The sequence below is a fragment of the Chroicocephalus ridibundus genome, chromosome 4 (assembly GCF_963924245.1).
Source record: "Chroicocephalus ridibundus chromosome 4, bChrRid1.1, whole genome shotgun sequence".
NCBI lineage: Eukaryota > Metazoa > Chordata > Aves > Charadriiformes > Laridae > Chroicocephalus > Chroicocephalus ridibundus.
Window position 1 is genome coordinate 52,525,912 of NC_086287.1, and position 14,701 is coordinate 52,540,612.

General features: G+C 39.7%; 2 protein-coding genes across 3 annotated transcripts in view; one reads left to right on the top strand and one right to left on the bottom strand.

Moving 5' to 3' along the window:
- Positions 1 to 2,452: 2,452 nt before the first annotated feature.
- Positions 2,453 to 13,960, top strand: ELF5 (E74 like ETS transcription factor 5). Its single transcript, XM_063332407.1, is given in 8 exon segments — positions 2,453 to 2,728; positions 3,139 to 3,265; positions 7,381 to 7,550; positions 7,552 to 7,615; positions 9,910 to 9,960; positions 11,746 to 11,892; positions 12,961 to 13,156; positions 13,790 to 13,960. Coding segments are annotated over 8 exon segments (906 nt in total). The 5' UTR covers positions 2,453 to 2,719; the 3' UTR covers positions 13,932 to 13,960.
- The window catches only part of WDHD1 (WD repeat and HMG-box DNA binding protein 1), a 201,087-nt gene continuing 193,640 nt past the window's right edge, over positions 7,255 to 14,701 (bottom strand). The window contains exon 31 of one of the 2 annotated variants that reach the window (XM_063332400.1): positions 7,255 to 7,417. The gene's annotated coding sequence lies outside the window, so the exon portion shown is untranslated. Of the gene's footprint in view, positions 7,418 to 7,613; positions 8,736 to 14,701 lie in introns of those variants that run through there. The other variant, XM_063332399.1, reaches the window with a different exon arrangement.

Consider the following 14,701-nt stretch of genomic DNA (forward strand, 5'->3'; position numbering starts at 1 on the left):
TACTGGAACAGGAGTGTACTGGCTGCAGAGGGTATGGCTGGGAAGATCATTGTCACCGTACACATCCTGGAGGTCTCAGCCTTTTTCAGAAGTGCTAACTGGGATCATCTACTGCACAGATGCAGGTACATCTCTGGCAATGTCCTGTCGTTATAGAAGTGAGTTGTCAGTGACTCATAGTTGTCCCTGTTCTTCCTTGACTTTCCATTCAACTCCTCTGCACGTCTCTGTTCTGCCACCCCTTGGTGATTAATGAGTGGTGAAGTTCTTCTGTTGAAAGATCGATTTCAAGAGGGCCAAAATTGTTTTGCCTTTGTGGTAAACAATTGTTTTCTTTTGCATAGATGGTAAGCACGAGTAGGTCTCTAATTCATTGTTTCTCAGAGATACACTCGCACTGTAGTAAAGAATCATTGACCTCTTTCTACCTGGCCCTGTGAACTTCAGAATTCTGTGCACAGTAAGCCAGCATCATCTCATTAAGTACTGGAATTAAGCATTAAAGCAACAGCAGAAGATAACTATTTAAGTATTTTGTACTAATTTAGATTTGGAATACATTCTGTAGCTACTTGGAAATTATAAAAATGACACTATTTTGACTTTCTAAATTGTTTGTAAATAGATATGACATTTCTCTGTGTGGTCCACTCAGTCAGATAAGATTGGAACCATCACAAACTTAGACTCTGGTAATCCTGTTGTGTCTGAGACCAGACATGGCAGATTCATAAGGATCACGTTGTATGAATTCTGTACAATTCTGTATTGCTCACTGAATATACGGTGTTCATCCAAAAGCACAATTACACAGATATACATGTATGAAGTGTTCTACACTAAATCCTTTGGCAGAAATGCATAGAGAAAAGACTTTTTGACCATATTGACTAAAATGATCAATAGTTTATATTCTCATATGTTCCTATCATAATGGTATGATTAGGGGGAAATGTGATGTTCTTGGAATCCAGTATACGAAAGGATTTCAGGAGCCTCCCAAATGTTTCCATGTTCTGTAACTCATCATTGCTTTATTTAGACTAAGATCAGAGTCTTCTTTCAATTCTGCCATCTATCCATGAAAAATTCTGAATCCTTCACATTTCCTCAGTATACACAGCTATTTGGACAATTTTTGACTTTGTAATAATCTTGGACTACACATTGATCTTTACGATCGTATTACCCTGCTAACCATCTCAGGTGTCTTTCTGCTAGCAATTACCCAAGCTGAATTAGTTATGAAAGGCAGAAGCAGCTTAGGTCTGAAGAAAAGAGCCAAAACTGGCTTGAGCAGTTTTGTGTGAAGAATGAAAGATAAGAGCCACAATCAGGTCCATTTATGCATTCACAGCAGTTAGTCCGTGGAACATTTCCAGTCTCTCCCAAATAGAAAAGCAGATGTGAATTAGAACATAAAGAACCATGGGTTTAATTTCCACTTAATTCTTTCTTTCAGGTCTCCTAAACAATCACCATTTCTACAAAATTTCATATGGGAGGTCTAGGGTCTCAGGCATTGTGAGTCTTAGTCACAAAGAGCAAAATCCATACATGTGTGATACATGCCATCCAGAGGGACCTTGACAGGCTTGAGAGGTGAGCTCATATGAACCTCATGAAGTTCAACAAGGCCAAGTACAAGGTACTGCATGTGAGTTTGGGCAATCCCAAGCACAAACACAGGCTGGGTGAAGAATGGCTTGAGAGTAGCCCTGAGGAGATGGACTTGGGCGTGTTGGTGGATGAAAACCCCAACATGACCCAGCAATGTGCACTTGCAGCCCAGAAAGCCAACTGTATCCTGGCTGCATCAAAAGAAGTGTGGCCAGCAGGTCAAGAGAGGTGATTCTGCCCCTCTACTCTGCCCTGGTGAGACCCCACTTGGAGTACTGCATCCAGCTCTGGGGCCCCCAACATACGAAGGACATGGACCTGTTGGAACATGTCCAGAGGAGGGCCACAAAGATGATCAGAGAAACTGATCCGAGGGCTGGAGCACCTCTCCTATGAAGGCAGGCTGAGAGAGTTGGTGTTCTTCATCCTGGAGAAGGCCCTGGTGAGACCTTATAGCGGCCTTCCAGTGCCTAAAGGGGGCCTACAGGAAAGATGGGGATGGACTCTATCAGGCAGTGTAGTGATAGGATGAGGGGTAACAATTTTAAACTGGAAGAGGGTAGATTTTTATTAGATACTAGGAAGAAATTCTTTACTGTGAGGGTGGTGAGACACTGGAACAGGTTGCCCAGGGAGTTTGTGGATGCCCCAACCCTGGAAGCGTTCAAGACCAGGTTGGATGGGACTTTGAGCAACCTGGTCTAGTGGAAGGTGTCCCTGCCCATGGTAGGGTGGTTGGAACTAGAGGACCTGCAATGTCCCATCCAACCCAAGCCAGTTTGTGATTCTATGATTCTACATATAAGAGAAAGTGATGGGCAAAAATTCTCTTCTTCTGTACCTACTTTAGTTCATATCATAGATTATGTTTGCCTCAGCCACTCATTTATTTCATGGAAATATCACTAGTTCTCAACTACTTTATTCTTCAGTCATCTCACCTTTCGTGCAAGACACCTTCCTGTACTTCCCTGAAGTTTACAACCAGTCTTCTGCATAAATTCTCAGTTTCTAATCTCTTTTGAAAACACTATTTTTTTTCTCAGACTTTGTTAATCTCCTCACACTCTGGACTGGCTGACATCTGTGGCAGTGTTTTATGGACAAAGTGAGTATCCTTATGGACAGAACAATGTTTTCTCATATGTTTGTATGGAAACTTGCTCAAAAATTTTACCAAGGATGTTAAACTATAATATTAATCTTATCTACATGTTTCTAATTATTTTATGGTTTATTCCTCACTCTTACATAAATAAATTGCATTATTAAGTTCCTAGGAACATGCCATTACAATAATTCTTCATCATCAGCTGCATTGTTCCAGAATTTCTCAGTTCCTTCCTTCACTGCAGTTTTCAGAAGATCATCATTACCTTCAGCTGATGTTTAGGTGATGGTGGGAAATGATACCTCACAGATCTATACATACACAGCAAGAGAATAATACCTGTAGCCTTTTAACTTCAGTCCTTGATATTGTCTTTTTGTCTTCAACTAATGTGTTAATATCTTAAGGTGATGCTGGAGACAGTAACTCAGAGCACGTTTCTGTCAAACGCAATGGTTTGTGATCCCCTGATGTCTTGGACAGAGTTATCTGGGACAACCGAAGATGACTATACCAGCTGTGATCATCAGAAGGGTATGTAAATAGACTCCGAAAGAAAAAAATGAACAATGTCAAAAAGTCAAGGGCGATTTGAATTTAATTCATTCAAGACTAATCATGCAGCATGAACCTGCCGCTAAGCCTGCTATTATATGCAATCTATTTTCTAGTCTTACTGACCTTTTCAAGCGTATCACCAGCCGTGCAAGGTAAAGGTACACAGGAAGAGTAGTAACAAGGAGCAGCTTTTGTTTTGTTATGCATTGTGTTGAACTAATGCTTTGCCCTCATTTGAAAAGGTGATTCACCTAGTGCAAGCAGAAACTTGCAAAGGACAACATGGTTTATTAAGACGGGCCGGACAACTATGGCCTCAGATTCTTGACTCCTTTTGTTTACCCCATCTGCTTGAAATCCAGCATGTATCACCAAAAACATTCCCATAATACAGAACTTCAGCTATATAATGGAAGAGTAGTTTAATTCGGGAGATTTACAGTTCCTCAAAAGCTCTGCAACTTTGTAATTAATATCTGTGACCAGATAAATACTGGTCACTAAACTGGTCACTAAAATGAGTTCTTTTATCATTTCTTACACAGCAGCCAAGGATTACATTTAACACGTCTAGCTCACACAAATAAAACCACTATCACAGTGCCACCGCTCTTGCACAAGCAGACCTTGATCAGAAAAGGAAATACTTTGCTCTGAAGCCAGAGAAGAATGTAGGTCAGTGTAATAACTTTCAACTTATACTTTCTTCTGTTGACAGCAATAGGCTTAAGAATCATGATCTCTTGAAAACCTGTTTTGTGCGTGCTAGAAACAAAGTGGAAGCTCAAGGTTAAACAGATGAAAAAGGGATGGCAAGACCGTAGAAAGAAACAGATGAAGATTTACAGGCTGTCACTGGGCTCAGCTCCTGTGCTGTTTTTATTTTGTGTCAATCAGAATATATCACAATTTATATTGGGGTGGGGGGCATCTTTTTTTTTTAATAGAAAGTGGAGGAAGTTAAAATCTGTGACACTAAAAATACTGTGTCATTTTCATTTCTTCTCTCTGTTTTGCAGCACTGGGTGAAAAAGGGAAAATAATACAGAAAACATACAGAAAGTCTAGCTCCAAAACCTTTCATAGAGCCTTTGACTTTGGACGATATTTTCTTCTACAGTGGCACAATACCTTGGACACGTCCATCATTTAGAAGATGGAAAAGCTCCCTGAATGCTTAACTCTGGTATGAGAAACAAAAGGCGAGAGCATAAGCAAAAGCGGGGCCTTTTAAATCCTCGTCATATACAACAGTGCTTCAGGGGGCCCTGGGATATTAAAAATAAAAATAAAATCTGAGCCTTTGCAAAGCCAAAACAAACAAGGAAACTAGACCAGAAGAGTGCTGCTCCATGAAAGAAACATGCTGTACCGTTTATACGGCAATATAAATATTCCCAGCAAAGGCTGATATTAATCACAATCAAGTCAAAGTTTCAAGACCAACATCCAAGTATCTCAAGGTTATTCACTGTACCTGTGGAATGGCAAAATAAATAATGGTGCTTTTCTTTCATGTTGCCTTAATATAGAAAAAAAAAAGGCAATCCAACACTCTGGTAGATAGAAGAACAAAGCCTTGTCACTTGGCTGCATGTTGCACACAGATACAGTGAAGGGGTGTGGGCTGGCTTAGCCCAGCAGCTCATGGAGCGGCCTGTGAAACACAGGGCTGGATTCACGCCCAGCCCCACAGGGAGGCCCCTCTGCTGCGAAGTACGTCTAGCTGAGGCCACGGTGACGTTCCAGTTTTCCTAAGGGGGGGCGGGAGGCTGTTGGCAGAGGATTAAAAAAAAAAAGTTTGCCTTGTCCCGAAAGGGATCGATTCATCCTTCTGCTTTTCTTGAGCAACCTCTGAAATTGGGATTCCCGCAGAGCTCAAGCCTAATTTTAAAGCTTTTTTGTTTTTTTTTTTCCTGGCAGAAGCCTTGTAAGCCTGGTGCTCGCAGCACTCCCATTCTCCCCCAAGGAAGCCTTCAGACTGTGACGTAGCCGGGTGTGCGCAGTCGACAGGGCTCATAAAGCCAATCCAATGTCAAGCTTATCTGATTTTCCTTTTAAATGAGGAACTGAATAAAATCTGAGACTCAAATATCCTCAAGGTATGGGTCCAAAAAGTCAGACCCAGAGGTTCTGCCCACCTCGTGGCTTTCCTAGTATGTCACAACAGTATCTCAGGGTTTAAAAAACAGTGTTAAGTATTACATTAATTCTGTATGTGCATACATATGAAGATATTTATAGAATGGGAATGATCCATTAAACCAACACAAATTCTTATGTAAATTTTTACAACTTACAATTAGAAGTATTACTTCACAGAAGCCATTTAAGTTGCATGATCCCTATTTTAGTTTTTCTGTCACAATTTTGTACCCTTTGAATTAATTTTACTTTGGAAACATATACAGACTATTTGCATCATTTTGCACTCTGGACTGGCTATCTAGACAAAAGACAGATACAATTCACTTGGCTTGCAGTGTTATGATAACCTATTTTGAATTACAATTTCATATAAGCAATGCCTAAAATGAAATATTCAGGATTCATTTGGAAATGAAATAATAATTAGTGAATGACCAGACTGAGAAACTATAAATTTAAGTCAAGTGTAAGATGCTGTGAGATGTGAAAATAAACTAAACATTTTCTGATTTCTTTACACTACTCTTATTCACATGTTTGATTGCCTTTCTATTGGTATTTACTGTTCTGTAACTGTGCCACTCCAGTGATATAATAAATATTACAGATAATATATTAAAAATCAATTTAGAATCCTTAATGCTCCTAAAGCAATAACCTCTCAAGGCTGGGAGTCCTGTAACTGCTTAAGAATCTCACCTGAGACAAATTACTAGTCATCCTTAAAAAGTTTAAAATAATAGAAACAAATTGAGTAATGAATGAATGAAAATAATGATTCCAAGATGCAGACTTGAATTCTGTTTTCCTTAAGCGTTATCTGAGCGCGTACAGGAAGGACATATTTTTGCCATTGCCTATAATTGTTCCAATCACCTAAAAAAGGTAGCTGCAACTGCACAGACATCCAACAGAAGAAGCCTGCAAGATTAGACCTTTGCATACGTGTAGCACTCTAGACCAGTGAAACAAAAAGCAGAGCTTTTTAAAGCGTGTGCCCATCACTATAAGCCAAACCACCTCCAATAATAGGAGCCTGGGTTTTGATTCTAGAGAAAAAGTGTTCGAGTCACAGGTCATGCTTGTTTGCTGCAGCACGTAGGTTTATCATACCAGACCTAGATTTTACATCAGTAATAGTTAAAATACATTTTTTGAGGTGAAAAAGAAAAGACTTATTGCAAATATATACATATTTTTATACATTTTCCTGGTAACTGCATTGCTGGGGAGAGAAGCTTGTTATAAATTGGGCATTTAATTGGTAAAATAGTTTTAGGTTTCAATTTCCTGGCAGGTTTACTTAAAAGCTCTTTCACTCTTTCATTTATCTATCAGAGATGTTTATCCAGTGATAAGTGTGTTGAGTAATACATTTTTCAGTTTCTAATCTAACAACAAAATATTCCCTATTATGATAACAACAATGTTATTTTAGATGAAAGAAGTAAAAGAACTTGCTGGAATTATAAGAAAAATTATAATAAATTAATGGTATTTACCCATCTGCCACAGAAAGTAGCTAGGTGTCTTTGAATAGCAGTATTTCACGCGTGAGGTCCAAGGTTATTTTAGTTCTAGGAACGCAGCACTCCTTTGCACTGCAGAGTGTTAAGTTCTCTCAAATTCTGCACTCTGACCTTTTTCAATGTTTTTGAATTGCCATTTTAAGAGGCACATTTTTTTTCCACATGTAAGCACTTTCTGTTGAAATGTCTGACACAATTAACGTGAATATTTGAAATACAAAAGGCTGTGACAATAGGAGACAGGAAAATGCAAACGGCAGGGCCTGGTGTGTTCTAGAGGAATAAGGAAAGCAGACTACAGTCATAACAGAAGAAAGGAGAGGGATAACTTTTGCTTGAAATATGTTTATTAAAATGAAGCGTAGCAGGAGTTTTGCGTTGCAAAGTTCGTCTTTCTTGTCAAGCATGTTGCAGATTCTTATTCTTTCTGGATATCCATCCACCCATAATACTGGAATAAGCACAATATCTGTGAATGGTTGCAGTTTTGCTGTGACCAGTACAAACTAGATGCCAACTGCATTTCCTTTTCCCACTTTAATATCAACAGCTTACAGTTGTGCAACATGACCCAAGAAGAGTTCCCTAGATGCTGCAGGCATTTGTGGCCAATACTTGTGCTTCATCTTACAGATTATCAGGATGCACGGTCAGTATTCCAGACACCAACCACAAAACAAAAAGCATGGCATTTTTGTGTGAATTTCACACTAACAGAAAATGTGGCATCCACAGCCTTGAGCACTGAAGAAAGGCAAAATGCAGAGGCCACTTAGACACTGCGTTGAGGAACACAGAGAGACGTGGCAAGCAGAAGACAAGCTCAATGCCTCACAATCACACGCAGACCAGGCTCACCTCTGTGAGCCATTCAGGTCTCAAAACAAACCCCAGTACTGCTCTCTTGTTGGCCTTTCTACTGAAACTAGTCAACCTGCATAATCCAAGGGAGGTTTACATCCTGACTGAATATAGAAAGACATAACATTGTTATTCCTGTAACTCAAAGTAGTGAAGGTTGCTCTGCTTCTTAAAAAGCAAGAAGTTTTGTTTGATGGCGTTATTATCAGTGCAGTATGCACTGCTAACCCACCTCATTAGTAGTAGGCTTAATGATGTTCTTGAATGGAAACAATTTTAATTTACTATTTTTAACCTTGTCTTGGAAGATTTGTTACTGCTTCAATGAACTTAGGTTAAGAAACTAAGTTATTGACAGTTTTGTCTAAGCGAAAGAGAAGTGAAATCTCTGCTGCAGATATCCTTTCTCTATTCTTTCCCAAAGATTAATTAGCGTGTATGTCCAGTTAGGATAATTCTACCAGGGTCCATTGTGATGATATGAGCAAAAGACTTTCTGCTAAGCAGGGTAATTCAGAATGTCGTTTCCCTGTGCCATAGCAATGAGAAACTGAGGAGTGTTTTAGCTGCTTGGAGCCCTTTATGGCCCAAGACTTCTCTGGTTTAGGGAAGTATTTGACCAAACTGGAGCCATAGGGCTGCTGGGAAAGAACTAAAGGTTTAGGCATGAGGGTCCTGGACATCCCCATGGGAGCTCACACTGCCAGCGGCTCCCAATGGTGAGCAGCTGCTGGGTCACAACGTGCTGGAGCTTAGCCATCCTTCGCTGATCCCCTACCCACCTCTCAGCTGCGCAGTGGGGAGAGCGGCCAGCGAGTCATAGGGACCAGAAAGGGAGAAGGCAGCGGCGGAGGGTGATGTGGGGGGGAGGGCAGGCTGAAGCTGAAAGGAACAGGAGCCTTGAGAGACTGGGAAGACAGGAGACAAGGCAGTGCATAAGAAAACGTGTGGATAAGCATTATCAAAACGAAGTAGGGTTGTGCAGTGACTGAGACTGTTGTCACTAGGATGGGTGAGAAAGACTAGAGGCTGCCAGAAGAACAAAACAATCCTGTGTTTTAGGTTGGCACTGCTCTCCTCTGGGACTGGCAGCCATTCCTGTCTTCCACCCAATATTCATGTATGATGTTAGGCAGGCCATTTAGAAGGAGATTATTAAATGCAGGAGATAAGGACGTTATTGAGGGAATTAAAGAATAGAGAGCTGGGAAGAAAAGCTCATTAAGAAAATTAACTTTTTATAGTCAGTGCAGACATTGAACACTTGGCAGTAAATTAAATACAACAGATCATGCATATCCACCTTTATGAATTGCATAAAGGCCTATGAGGAAAGGCAGTGTATGGTCCAGTAATGCAAGACCTTGTCACAACGTACTTAAACAATGGAGCAAACTATGTCTGCATCTGCACAAGCAGGCTTAATTCTAGCTTCTCCCAATTTTGCATGCCAGACTCAAAACATGAATCAAGTTCCTTGAATGCACATTTGTATGTGCAATGCATTTATTTATGTCTTGTGAATGTAACGACTCCTTTACAAAGGTGATACTGAACTACCGATGCAGACAAGTTCCAGCCATGTGAAGATCTGATTTCCAGCAGTAGAGGTGATTTTGACTTAGGGGAAGGAGGAAGGGAAGACTGCAGGAGTAGTTTTGAAGGGACAAGGGGCTGAATGAGAAAGGACTAGTCTAAGTGTAAACAAAGGGAGAGGAAAATGTGATATAGATGACAGCAAAAATCTAAACGTGAAGGGACCAGTAGGAAAGGAAACTTAATACACAGGAATCATGTGAATAGAGACACATAGACATGATGCAAAGAGTAAGAAGAAACCCCAAGATTTTAAAAAAAAGCCCCACAGACATAATCAGAGTAGTGGGGGGACAAATTATTTTAGCAGCAGCAAAGTTGAAAAATTATTTCATGGTTTTATAGTCTACATTTTCTACAACAAATATTCTGAGAAATATTCACAAGCAATGATGCAAAAGGCTGGGACTTGGCTTTAAGTTTCAGTTCAGAAGTTATTCTTGCGAAGAAAAAAAATGAACACTGGGTTATATTTTTCCCTTTTAGGCATTTCCTTTTTTACTGATGCAAAAGAAACAAAGCCATCCAACAAGAGCTGTAAGTAAACTTGTTTGTACATAATAAGCTCCATTCAATGGAATGCACTGTATTCAAAGATTAGCAATATTTAACAGTTCAAGGGACTTCTAAAATGAAAAAAAAAAAAAAAAATCCAGGCCATTTACTTCTTCTCTAATGCTTTTCCTGAAATACCTGCAGTATGCAGAGAAGTAAAGATTAGCAGACATCCTAACAATTCTGAATTAGTATTTTGAAGGGAGAATACCCTTCAAAAGAAGGGGAGCCTTTGTACATACGCTGAGGCTGCAAGCCAGGCACTGAGCAGAGCAAAGATGTTCCTTTGTGCATAGATTCCAAAAGGCCAGAAGCATGGCTTCATTTCCATGAGAATACTCCTAATTTTTGCGAGTGGTAGTACAGCTGGTGGACTAACATACCGTCAGAAATACAAATCCTATTGATCCTAAACACAGCCAAGCTTGCTATTTATCTGCTGAGGAGGGAAATGGGTAAAGCTAAAAAATATCAGGTGTCTGACTACATCTAAGCATAATCAGAATATTCTGTAATCACTCAGTTCTGACCATAACCAGCTCTAATAATCTAATAACTCTCAGTCAGCTCTGGGGTATTAGTGCTTCTGGCTGGATTTACCTGCGTTCCACTTCAGGATTTGGGGAGTGTGGGATACTGCCTTGGTCAAACCCTTCAGCCAATAAAAGAATACTGAACAAACTCATTGACATGAAAGACTCCAGTGAAAAGAAGCAGTCAGAAAAAAATATATTCTGGAACACTGTCTTGACAATTCTAGCTGATGCTCTTCTGGGCCAGTAGCAGACTCCGAGTATGCTATGAAACCTTCATAACAGAAAGCATAAGCCCTGCAGATAGCCCTGCATGTATATAAACATCATGCTTCCATCTTTTTTTTAATATTATGGTTTCACATGCCGCAAAACAAACTCTTGGAGGTTAGCTCTCAGAAACATAAACAGAATGGGATATAAGAATTTAAAACCGCAGCCCATCTTCACAAAAGTTCCCCTATTTTGTTATTTTTAGCCCACTACTACCTATCCAGTGAAATGGATTGATGGGTCTTCACTTTGTAGTCAGTCTCACAGGATTTCACTGATCACCCCTCTCACTAGATGTATACCAAACAGATGTAATTTTTTGTAGCCACTAGAGTGGTGAAACACTGGACAACTTTCCCCAGAGAGGTGGTAGATGTCCCATCCCTGTAAACATTCAAGGTCAGGTTGGATTGGGCTCTGAGGAACCTGATCTAGTTGAAGATGTCCCTGCTCATTGCAAGGGAAGTTGGACTAGATGACCTTTAAAGGTCCCCTCCAATCCAAACTATTTTATGATTTTATGATTGCATGCAACTGTTGTTAACAGACTTTAATAATTCTTCCCGTTGCAGTCATTCATTTTCCTCTTCTGATTGCTCTCCACACCACTGCAATATTGAGACAGACACTGTTGAAGTGTTGGTCATTTGTGCAAGCATATTGCCTGCTGAGGAAGTTTTGACTTTTTAGAAACACTGCACAGCAGTAAGCAAGAAGTCTTCAGCCTGCACATCATGGAGGAGTACATTTTGTCCATGCACACCATGCACCAAATTCCATGTGTCTAAAGAGCCTAAAGAATCCAAGTATTTTGAACAGAGCATAGACAAAAATTGCATGGTTCTTTGTGCTGCAATCCATGAAGTTCCGTGTTAATTATTGACATGGGTTTACCTTTCTGCTAGAGCTTTAGTAAAGTTAGTAGCTTGCTTTGACTTAATGTTGCATGGCATTTGAATAGGTGACCTTTTGACCAAGTTGCCACCAGACTCAGGAGTTCTTTCTTCACTTCTCACGTTATTCTGCAGTTCAGTCCCAACCCGTGATAAGGCATGCAAGAGGGCAGGTAGCATTAATGTCCAAGAACGTCAGAGTCATGGTAGAATAAGTACATATCAGAAATTCAAAACTGAAGTTAAGATTACACAAGCTATGTTGCTCTAATTCTCCACCTCCGTGTGGTTATCAAATGAAACTTTAATGACACCACAAACAAAATTTCACTGAGGTTTAGCTTTTAAATACTGCCAGCTCTCACCGTTTTATCATGAGACTTGAGGTATTTTGCATTTTTCTTAAAGCCATACTTCCTTTTCTGTTTACCTTTTTAAAGTGCTTGTAGTTATCTTAGTGGTAGAGATACTGGAAAAACATAAGCTGAAAATAACCTAAAGGCTCTAAATGCAGAAAACCAATTGAGAAACCTCAGATATTTTTATAATTGTCATTATTCTTATATCGCTCTCAGGACCTTGGGCTGTTGGGGGGGGGTCTGACTCATGATTTTTAAATGCTTGTAGTCAGTGTTGGGACTGAACATTCATTTAACCCACAGCACTTTGATTAGCTAGAAACTAATCTGAAGTTAAGGCAATGACTGCATATAATAGCTCTACCAGCTTTTATAGCAGAGTCCCATTTTTTTATAGCACATCTGGTGCTCAAAAAGCTTTAGAACTGAATTGAAATAGCAGAAGATTCTAGCAATGCTGGGAAATAGACTTTGCAACTCCTCATTCTATTGTCTCATTTTCAGGCAAGCCAATGTTTGTTACAATCTTTCTCTTAAAACACTTCAAATGAAATTGAAAATTGCTTTTAAAACATCAAGTTAAGTAAAGTACTGTGTTGAAGTCACTGAGGATCAGTGGAAGATAAGGTATGAATGACAATAACATGCCAGACAGTAAAATTCACTATTTTCTGCAGTAAAAAACGTATTCTAGAATCATAGGTGTTTACATGACCGTGATTTATATTTTTCTGGAGCAAGTAATTTGAAGCCAGTTACAGAGAGGCAATGCACTATAATTTTGAAAGTTAAACTGGGATAAGTGCAATTGGTTTGTGAAGTTGACAACCCGATAACAAAATGTTCTGTAAACAGAATTCTACCTTAGTACTTTGGCATATGTAAGAAAACATCTGCTGAATAGCTGTCTTCTTCCTGTTCAAGACCTGCAAAATTCTCATTTGTGGGAATTTGTAAGAGATTTGCTCCTTCCTCCTGATGAAAACAGTGGCATACTGGAACGGGAAGACAGAGGGCAAGGCATTTTTCAGGTTGTTAAATCAGAAGCTCTGGCAAAGATGTGGGGACAAAGGAAGAAAAATGAGAGAATGACATCTGAAAAATTGAGCAGAGCTTTCCGGTGAGTTACCAGGCAGCAGGACCTCTCATTTCAGTTGACTTCTACCTCAGCATCCATTTTCCACAACTATACTGAAAACTCAGGGCGGAGGAGTGAGTGGGTGGTGGGATGTCTGGTTATTTTCTTATTTTTTTCTATAGGTTATGAGATAGCACTGGCTCTGCTTTGTATTGCTTTACATTTAGCCCTATTATATCATCTAGAACCAGAGTTGTAACTCTACTGATGACAAAAAAGCTATAATACTTTACCTCACGTGAGAATTTCAGATTGTTTGCCAAGTGACCCCTACAAAATGACCAGTTTTGCTGTAGCAGTAGCATTGGTCGTTTCTTCGGAACTGTGGTAAGCTTAGGGAAAAAATACAACCAAAGAACACATTTCTTCTTAATTCTTGTATCTTTCAAACAGTGGAAGGCATACTCCAAGGCATCTGGGAAAGTTTAATGCTCTTCAAAGTCACAAGAGCAATTTAACAGAAAGACAGGAGCTCTCTGACTATAAAGAACACAATGACTTGTGCTGTTCTCCTGCCATGAAGTCCATGTAAAGAACTCCTCTAATGTGACTTCTACTACTACTCCATTCTTCTACTGTTTTCTCCTTTGTTTTCTTTTCTTTTTCCCCCTGCAGTTACTATTACAAAACTGGCATTTTGGAACGAGGGGACAGAAGGCTGATGTACAAGTTTGGAAAGAATGCCCACGGAGGGCAGGAGAACAAGATACGAACGGCCCCGTGCTCCTTCTTCAGAACAAAACTTGCCACTGCCTGAATAACCCAGCTGCAATGGACAGTTGACGGAGAGTTCTTCTGTTCCCTCTCTGCCCTCTGCTAGTCTGGGCAAATTCATTGTAGTGTGCTTCAAAAGACAGACCAGAGCAACAAAAACAGCACTTGCACCGTGAAGTTGTCTTCCTCTCTGTGCTTTCTGTCAAGCACTATCTCCTAGTACACCTTCAGGAATATCCCCACTGCTACCCAAGATATCAAGATTAATTTTGGTATTTAAACCTCTCTGTCTCTCTCTGTCTCAGCCAGTATGTCCACTGAGAAGCACTAAATTCCTCCCCGTTTCATTGCCGTTTAAAAGAGATTGTTTAGGGACATTTCCCAGTTTGGTTCGTATACTTCGGAAGAACACAGAAAATTTTCTTTCATTTTGTAGGAAAACCACTTTTCTAATCCATTCTACCCTAAACCATTATATTTCTCAGATATGCTAGAAATCACTATGTTGTCCAAAATGAACAGTCCTCTCTATTTCTCTGGATTTAATATGTCCAGTCAACCTAGTTAACAATGAAATAAAACTCTTTTGTGAATTTGGTATTTTGAACCTAAAAAGGGTTCACTGCGATTACTTACCACTGTTCCTTGTGCTATGTTGGTAAGTTGCAATTAATCACAAGATAAAAATTCTTGTGTTATTTGGAATAAGACAATTTTGAGGGAAAATATTAACTTCTGTGAAATCGAAGTTCACTTCCTACAAACTGTCATACATGGAAGTTAGAATTTTCCTTTTAATAACATTCATGAAGA